At 45.3% G+C, this 9,460-nt stretch overlaps 1 protein-coding gene across 1 annotated transcript; it reads right to left on the reverse strand.

Annotated features, from left to right (window-relative positions):
* Positions 1 to 6,887: 6,887 nt before the first annotated feature.
* ASCL1 (achaete-scute family bHLH transcription factor 1) lies at positions 6,888 to 9,225 on the reverse strand. Its single transcript, XM_054016277.1, has 2 exons — positions 8,328 to 9,225; positions 6,888 to 8,070 (listed from the first exon to the last, which is right to left on the reverse strand). The coding sequence occupies exon 1, from the start codon at positions 8,959 to 8,961 to the stop codon at positions 8,344 to 8,346; it is 618 nt and encodes a 205-aa protein (XP_053872252.1). The 5' UTR covers positions 8,962 to 9,225; the 3' UTR covers positions 6,888 to 8,070; positions 8,328 to 8,343.
* Between the last annotated feature and the right edge of the window lie 235 nt (positions 9,226 to 9,460).

A 9,460-nucleotide genomic window follows, 5' to 3' on the forward strand; every position in this document is an offset into this window, starting at 1 on the left:
AAGATAAAGAGGGGTTGATTTCCAGTGGTGTTAGTGCCATTGAATGTCTTCTCTTTCTTGGCGGCCTTTATTTCACATACAGGTGGCTTTATTTTTTCATTTAGAAATGTCATCACTACTTAATTAGCAAAGCATTGTTACCTGAAAGTAAAAGCAAGCCTATCTAGGCCATATGGCAGGGTTTTAATCTACATTGTCACAGGATAATCCCGTTGAAATGGTTTCCCTTTTCAATCAAAACAGCATTTCACACTTTACCAATATGGGGCTTTTCCTTTTCCTGCTCTAGGGTAATATAGATCTCCCTGTGCAGCCAGTGCAAATTAAAGTGGCTCACAGCTCCAATCAACTGCAGGAAGAGAGAGAAAGAGAAGTGTGGTTTGAAGGGGGAGGAGAGGGGGGGAAAATATACTAAAAGTCCATCCCAAAGGTAGCTTAGTAGGGATCTCTCTTTAAAAAGCTTATTTGCATTAGGGACTAAATTAATTTGGAGTACAATTTTAAAGGGAAGTCAACTTTATATACATGGCCACTTTCTATTCTTTCCATTTCACAAAAGATAGGTCTAAGCTAGTCAAGGAGATGTAAGCAGCCTCTATGATCTTTATCTCTCTTCCTCTGGTGCTCTTGGAAACTTGACATTTGCAGTTTATAAGATAAACAAAAAGTGAAATGACTTTTTGGCATTAATTTGACAGAGCAGGAGCCACCATATCACACCAACCACCTGGCTATTTTGCTTGAAAGGGGATTAGGTGTGGACTGAAGAATATGCCCATTGGGCTAAGTTTTCAAGTGCTTGGCACCCACAACCAGGACCTGATTTTCAAAAGGGCTCAGCTCCCAGCAGCTTCCACTTATTATGGCCAAATTTGGTGACTCCATGGGAGCTGAGGCCTTTTGAAAATGTGTGCATGATTCCCTCTCTGAGGAGAGTGGGTAGAAATGCAGAATGGGATTTAACGCTGCTTGGGGCATGCTGAACTGCAGTTTGGACTTCCTTTTGCAAGTCCAGGAAATGTGCAAGAGCAGAGAGACTATCTGCTGTAAAAGCCCTCTGTCTCCCTCATTAACTAGCATTTATATATTCTCCAGCACCATCTTATCCCCAGATCTCTGTGAGGTCAGGAAGTAGTATTATCTCCATTTTACAGCTGGGGAACTAAAGCTGGCCGAGATTGTAGCAGGGAGTCAGAAGAGGTTGAAATAGAACTCAGGTCTCCTGGGTCCTACTCCAGTGACTTGGCTACAAGACTACCTTTCCATTACATTGCCAGCTGATTTTGTTCTCTTCTATCAGCATAGGTGCAGAGAAGCATCCATCCTATGAACTCTGGTCTGGACAGTGACTAGTCCTTCCATGGGTACATAGGAGAAGGATCAAAAAGGCACAAAGAGTCTTCCCCGAGCCCAGGCCCTGTACCAGGTCCAGAGGCAATCAAAACCCCTGTGCTCTGGGGAGCAAAGGAACTGCTCACTTTGTGTACTAGTACTGGGGGGCACATTGCCCCAAAGAGGTTGGGAGCCGTGACTTTGCTGCCCTCTCTGTGCTGGGGGAGTGGGCTGCATACTCCTGGGGTGCAACAAGGTGCTCAGGGAGGGACTATGCCTCTCTGAAGACACAACACTTTCCAAAGGTCCTCCTGGGGCAGCATGAATCCATACTGCCCTCAGCCCATCTCTTAAAGGCACAGTCTAATATAGCCTGTTTTTAATGTTGTCTGAGCTGTGTCCTGGTATGAGCCAGCTAGAACATTTTATCACAATTTGGGGTAATGGCAGCTCCTTCCATTAGTTGATACTTTGCCATAATTTCATGTCCCCAACCCTTATGAAAATACTACAGTATTCTCCACTAACCTAGGGTATAACTATTGTAGGATGTAGTGTTTGGGACCGTTGCTGTAGAATACTAGCATCTTTTTTTTTTAACAAGGGAAGCTAAGTTCACTCTAAGAATTGGATCCAAGCATTGTTTTAATCATGCATCATACAGGACTCCCTTGTGGTTTACAGGTTTGGAAAAATCAATGTCTTGACCAGTAAAATCAATGTCTAGATTTGTTATTTTGAAGAGTCTGGCTGAATTTTAAAAGCTGGAATGCCACTGTAATGGGATATGCCACTATTTAGACAAACTCAGGCATATATATTTGCAGTGGTGGGTAGTACATTTTATACAGTAGTTTTCGAGGGTTAAAAATCTACTGGGTCAGACCCTCGGCTGCTGTGAATTGGTATAGCTCCGTTGACTTCAATGTTACACTGATTTACATTAGCTGAGGATCTGACCCTATCCAGCTACTTCTATGGCCCTTATCATCATAGTCAGTCCACAGACTGGAAAACTGACTAGTAGGAATGTATTTACACATACAAGCGAGGGGGATAGTGGGTTATGCTGTTTGGGGCTTTAAGAAGTAGGAGAAGGTACTCTGAAATCTGGCACTATTCTGGGTTGCAAGTTCTCTAAGGCAGCCACTTGAACTTTGAAGGAGTAACTCAGGAAAGGACAAGCTTGAAAGTAGGAAATTCAGGTGCTTATGGAAAATGTAAGTTTATCTGTGTAGCCCTTAATTGTAAGCTGTGTGAGAGTGTCAAAGAGAGAGCGAAAGAAACATAATGAGAGGGTATTTCAATGTAGATCCCTGTATGTTTTCTTCTGAGATGGACTATTCTCTGGAGCTGAGTAGAACTGTGCATCTATCTAGTCTTACCACAAAAAAAAAAAAAATACAAAAAAAAAAAAAATCCTCCCCCTTTCCCCCAGTGCTTCTCAGGGTGGAGGTGCGATTCGCTATGGCAGTTTTTATTTTCAGCACGCTTGACAGGCTGGGAGAGGAAGGCGTTAATGTTTTCTGACAGGCGACCCCTAATTGTTGACGCTTTTCTTCTCTGCCTTTTCTGTGAAATTCTGACTTAGGCGAGCAGCATAACAAAATGCTCTGGCATTGAAATGTGCGCTTGCACTGCTCTGAGCTCAGGGGAGCAGCATTATTCATGAAGATTTTCAGCTGTTTTTTGTGTTTTAACTAACCTTTGAGTTTGGTCAGAAGACTAGCCAGGCTCCCTTTCTCAAAAGACGGTGCTGGCAACCGGACAATGGAGCCAAACTGTTTTCCCTGTTAAAGAGATAACTATGCCCGTTGAGTTCTGCATAGAGAAATTAATCTTCAGGCGCATAGAAACGATGGGCTAACCTCTGTTTGCAATCTCCTGCATGGGATTATTGATAGGATGCTGGAAAGTAGCAGCAAATACACTGTCTGGGGGCAAAGAAAAACAACCACCTCTCTTGAAAATAAAAGGCATGCTACTCTGCTTACTTACCATTTGCCTTTTGTAGCAGGATTTGTACTGGCTAACATAGTAAAAGCAGGCTTGTTAATTGCTCCAGAAAGAAGTTCCTGGAACCGTGTGATCTTAGATATGCTTGGGGAATTAGAACTAGTAAATGGTACCTTCACATTTAAAGATACATTGGGGAGAGGAGGGAACAAGAAACCATCCACTGCATTTCAAGCAAGCTAATCCATGAATATACTGAGTAATAATCACCGCATTATACAGCTCGTCCCTCCAGCGCTGCCCACAGTGTGAAGTAAGGGTGTTCCCGACGTGATTTTTGCATTTGGCAGGTGGCGTTTCTTTTGTGTCCCCTTGAACTTTCCTTCCCCCCACCCCTTCCCGAAAAGAAAATAAATAATAAAAGCCCAGGCAGAATCCGCAGGAACCTTCCCACCACTTTCAAGTTACTTATTTATGAGGGCAGAGCTTAGTGTAGGTGCTCTCTGCAAGGCTGATTGTCCCACTTCTGATAACAGCAGCAACAGTATAATCGGAGAAGGCTCTGCAAACTACCGGTGTGTTTACGATCCAGCTTTTTTGCATTCTGCAAAACCCTTTACTCCACACACACACTTTTTTTTTATAATCAGGTAACTGAGCGACCCTTAAACTGCTGTTATCTTAATGGCAGGGCTTGTGCGGTATGAGGCTAAAGCGTGCGCATCTGACAGTGGACGCATGCCTGCAGCCAATCAGCGCTGGGAACAAGCCGGGATGGTATATAGCTTGAATAAATCATTAAGCTTGACACGCGCTCCCCACTCTCTGGGCTCTGTAATACAACTCGCTTCCTGCCATTAACCTACAAAACCTCTTTTGTATCAATCTAATCTTGCATACAAAGGACAGAATATAACTTAAACCTGCATCAAGAGGAAAGTTTTCTTTCCCATTCCCACCCCCATTTTCCTGGGAATCTGCTACTGTAGGGTATAAATGCAGGGGATGGAGGTACCTTGAAAGGGTGATTACTTTGAAAAGTAATAGAAACATTATTATTTAAAAAAACCACGCATATAAAGAGATGCTGAGTATTCTTCTATTTTTAGCACTTGGATCGTATTCGAGCATATTATTGCTACTGTTGTTGCTAAAGTTTGCAAGGCAGGAAAACACCCCTCGAGAAAGGGAAAAGGGGCTTCCATTACAGAGCCCTGAACACACAAGTATTGCAGAAGATTGCCACTTATTTGTCGTTTGCCTCAGATCATGGGTCCACATGAATATGTGATTAATCTTAGAATTAATACTACCAAGTAAAGGACTTTTCTGCCATTGCTTTTACTTTATGATATACCTTGATGTGATATACATTGACTACCTTACGACATACTGCAAGTAGACTGAAAATGAATAGTCAGAATCACTTCTCAAATTAAGTGAGACGTGCCAATATAGGGTACAGCAATTCCATGCGTACTGGATGAAGTGAGCTTACCAGCGACTGAAAAATATTGGACCAGTCCTACGTTCCTTGTCTACACCCAAAGTTCCCATTGTCTGCAGTGGAAATGTTGAGTGCCCAGGGAATGAAGGATAGGACCAGATGTAGATCTTCAAAAGGAACGATCCAGATTCCCAATGAACCCAATGGAAGAAGGAAGGGGCTTTTTAAGGGGAACCCAAACTTTAAAAGTTATGATCCTCCAGGCTTGTCCTTTGCTCTGGCAATAGAAGTCCTATGACTTGTTTTGAACAGTCAGCTATGTGGGGTGGGGGGACGACCGTTACTCCAGGAGGGTTACAGGTCCTAATTTGAACCGCGCGGAACCATTATAGGAAGATATTCAACCCGTGTCTAAAGTAGTATCTAAATTCGCTGAGCCAGGCATAGGGCTCTTGTTCAGTCCCCTGCACTTCACCACTATCAGCCAGTTACAACAAATGATGTTTCGCTTTTTAGGCACACTCGAAGTTAGCTACGCCGAGGAACAAAATCAAAAAGTTGGGTGAGATGAATTTGTTAATAACTCACTTTCTAACGTTAAAAACAAAGACCCAGCAATCTCCATCTGCATTTTCTATTTTTCTGATAGCCCTTTGTAGCTTTAAAACTTATACTGCGACCAATAGAAGCCACTGATTTATGGAGTTTACTAAAGCTAACTGAATACTGCTTGTCAGGGTGCACTGAATGGCTCTCCCTCCTCATACAAGAAAAGGCTTTGTGTTGCTAAGCGATTAGAGCAGATGTAATGAGATTTACCCCAATCCTGCTTTGGCCTTTCCTATCTTCAGTAAAACTGTGTGTTTGTATGTCTTTTTCTTTCTCGCTCTCTTTTTTTCAGGCCTGGGGGAGGGAGGAGGAAGAGGGATGAATTTCCGAGTCTGCCTCATACACTGTAGCAAATAACAGCGTAACTTTGCCTTTAGTTTAATGAGTCTGGATATTTACTATTCAGAAGTGAGCAAAAAAGAACACCTGTCTACACAAGGAAGAGAAATTTCGCCTTTGTAACAGAATGAAACATTATCCTAATGTTATATTCATAGCCATAAATTACTCGCTACACTTTCTTTGCATACCTTATCTACACACTTGCAAAAGTGGGTAAATAAAAAGCTGAGGTGCCTTTAGCGAGAGAATGGCTGGAGACATTATAACGGTTATTATTTTCATAATTAAACATTAGTTCTAGGATTGGTTAAAACAACGACTGTTTGTTCTGAGGTAATGAGGGATTTAGTGATTCTCCCCCCCCCCACACACACACACACACTCTTAAATAACATATTGATAATTTTGAGGGGGCGGGGGTGAAATGAATGTATAGAAATTCATGTTTAAAGCAATGCAGCAATGGAAAAATTACATTAAATTCCGGCGTAGTCAATGACTTTTTCTGTTTACGTTTTTTTTTTAATTAGCCCCGTGCAAATAAATGGTAAAGCTGTACAAAATCAGGCTAGATTTTTAATTCTGTAAGGCATGCTGGCTATCCCAGTTTTTGTTGGTTGTGGTGGGTTTTTTTAAAGATGCATTTTGCGCTTTGCTTTCCGCTTGGCTTGATGCACGCAAACTGAATTTTCAAGTAATGCAGGAGGGGAAAAAAGGGGGAGGCGAATTCTGGTCACGTCCTTGCTAACTGACAACAAGCAGGCTAGCCAAAAAAAAAAATCTTTTTGAATCTTGGTAATTGGGTACTTTTACACTCAGATCACGCTATTTGGCTAGAATAACAAGTTTAGGAAGATCAGTGTCATTTCTACTACCTTGGTTTTTTTTTACCCCCCCCCGTTCCCCTTCCCCCAATTATGTTATTGATTGCTTGTCTAAAATAAATATATAAAAGGCCCACAAAAAATGTAGCTTGTCTGTTTCGGTGGCTCTAACTGTACGTTTCCTCCTATTTTCTTCTACCCTGTTTCATTGGAGGCGGTGAGGGGACGATCAGAGCAGTGAAATTGTGGGATAGAGCGCCCTCTTTTTTAGGGTTCATTCTTTTAGGAAATTCTTTAATGTGCAGTGATTTCACGAAGGACAATGAAGCCATTAATCACCCCCGAGCCTCTTGGTTTAGATACACATTTGCAACATAGAAGGGCAAGAAAACAATTGTAATACCTCTGTATCTTTGCATATATATGTTACATCCAGCACACATACAAATACTCCATATGCAACGTATCTCTGTCATGTTATCACTTAACATTTTTCTCTTTACATTCATAGTTATCAATGGCAGAAATAAAATTACATGCACTAGGCAGCTGATCACTTTAATTTTAAAAAAGGTTTTATTACGAAACTAGCTTGTATAAAACATGGTTATACAGGACTTTTGTAAGTTTGTAATAAAACAGTAAGAAAAGGCAGTGATAAGGGCTTTTTTCCTTTTTTTTTTCCTTTTTCAAAAGGCAGCATATAAAAACAAATGGCTACCATTTTGGTGTTTGGACAATAGCTGCATAAACTTTGTTCACTTTGAACATTGTTTAATAAACATTATTAATACATTAACAAAGTTTCTATAAAGTAAGACACATTGGTGCTAAAGTACATCTGGAGGAATTCCAAGTCCTTTACAAAACCACATACAAAAAATGGCAGTTGTAAGGTAAAGGTAATGTTGACTACATATCTAAATATCAAGAGGTAATAAGCATTACATATTTTTTTAAAAAGTCTCAAGATATACACATTTTAAACCATTTGTACAAAAAACCTCTATAAATTTCTCTCTTATGTACAAAAATAGCTTAATATATCCCCAAACTGGTTAGGATAGATACAAATAGATTTTCTTATAATAAAAAATTCACAAAAAAAGGATTGGAAGCATTCAATGATGAAAATGGTAGGAAAAAGTCAAAGTGATGGGAGGGGGAGGGGTGATTTTAGAGGGTTCTTTGAGTACAGCATAGTTTAATTTCAAAATCTCCACAAACGTTAGGAAACTAATTGTGGCCATAGCGTAATGAACACCAGTCTTTAAGGGCTACAACTGTGGGTGGGGGGGGGGGGGAAGAGCCCCTCTCTATGTTGAGGCTAGGCAGTGCTCTTCCTTAGATGGATAGGATGACACATGTTTTTGAGGACACATGCTTCATCGTGCCGTGGTCCCCGCAGCTTTCAAATCCATCTTGGTCTTGTGAAACTGACCGGAGTGCAAAGGCAGTGAGTGCTTCAGTGTTCTTGGAGAGGCGATACAAGCTCCTCGTGTGCTATGTATTTTCCCTTCCTCTGGGGGAAAAAAAATGTATTTTGTTTTTGCAACAGTCCTGTAACAATAAACAAGAGAGAGGAAGAGAGAGAGAGAGTCAGCATCAAGGTAGCTCTTAGGTACAACCAGCTGCAAGATCTAGGCAGGGGGAATTCTGCTCATCTGCAGCTTCGTGAGTGTTCACTGAGCCCTACCCAGGGCTGCACAGCCCCCCCTTCCCCAATACCACCCCCAGGCTGGGGATCCCGGTAATACAGGATCCCCCCGGCTGCTCGGGAGCGCCCCGAGAAGGGCTCCCGCAGAAGCCAAACCCACCTGCTGCAGCCAGAGCTCAGAACCAGTTGGTGAAATCCAGGAGCTCCTGCTCTTCGGGGCTCAGCGGGTCGTAGGACCCTTCGTCGGAGGAATAGGAGGAGACGGGGGAGCCCGCCATGGAGTTCATGTCGTGGGAGTAGCTGGGGGAGATGGTGGGGGACAGCACCCCGGCCTGGAAAGCGGCGCTGACGGCGTCGTGCTCGTCCAGCAGCTGCTGCAGGGCTCGGATGTACTCGACGGCCGAGCGCAGCGTCTCCACTTTGCTCATCTTCTTGTTGGCCGCCCCGTTGGGGACGTGCTCCCTGAGGGTGGCGAAGCCCAGGTTCACCAGCTTCACCCGGTTCCTCTCCCGCTCGTTCCGCCTCGCCACGGCCGCCGGCTGCTGCTGCGGGAGGCTGTAGCCGAAGCCGCTGAAGTTGAGCCGCCTCTTGCAGCGCATCAGCTCCGGGGAGGACGAGCGCTGCCGCTTGACGGGCTTTGGCGCCGCCGCCTTGCTGCCCGGCGAGGGCTGGCCGGCGGCCGGGCTCAGCGGCGGCGGCGGCGGCGGCACGCTCTGGGCGGCGGCGAAGAAGCAGGCGGGCTGCAGGAACTGGCTGGCGCTGCTGTCCATCTTGGCAGGGCTGGCGCTGGCCATTGGCAGCCAGCGGCGAGCGAGACGGGGCGCGCGGGGCTGGCTGGCGCGCGGCGGCCGCTTGCTGCGGCGGCGGCGGCGGCGGGACTCGCAGGGGGACGGAGAGAGCGCGGCGCTTTCTCCCTCTCTGCCCCCCTCCTCTGCCCCCCTGCGCACCGGGCTGCGGGGAGGCTCGTGGCGCTCGCGTGTGCGCTGCCTGCCTTGCAAAGGCCCCTTTTGCAAACCAGCGGCTGGGGATTGTGTCTCTTATAAGGGGCGGCCGGGGCTTTGCCGGCCTCTCCCCCTCCCCCCCCCAACACACACTCCCCCTGCGGGGGTCCCCCCCCCCCACCCCTCGCCGCCCTCCCCCTCCCCACACGCTCTGCACCTTGCGCCGTCCACGCTCCCCGGCTTTGCAGTGAGTGGCCAGGGAGCACGGCCGCCTTTTCAACGCGGGGGGGGTGGGGAGAAAAAACCCACAACACACGGGGCGCCCCGCACACACGCGCTGGCCCCGGCCCGC

The sequence above is a fragment of the Malaclemys terrapin genome, chromosome 1, assembly GCF_027887155.1.
Source record: "Malaclemys terrapin pileata isolate rMalTer1 chromosome 1, rMalTer1.hap1, whole genome shotgun sequence".
In the NCBI taxonomy this organism is placed as follows: domain Eukaryota; kingdom Metazoa; phylum Chordata; order Testudines; family Emydidae; genus Malaclemys; species Malaclemys terrapin.

What these genes read in the sequence shown, in the direction of transcription:
- ASCL1 (XM_054016277.1), bottom strand. Translation starts at nt 8,961, where the DNA reads ATGGCCAGCGCCAGCCCTGCCAAGATGGACAGCAGCGCCAGCCAGTTC.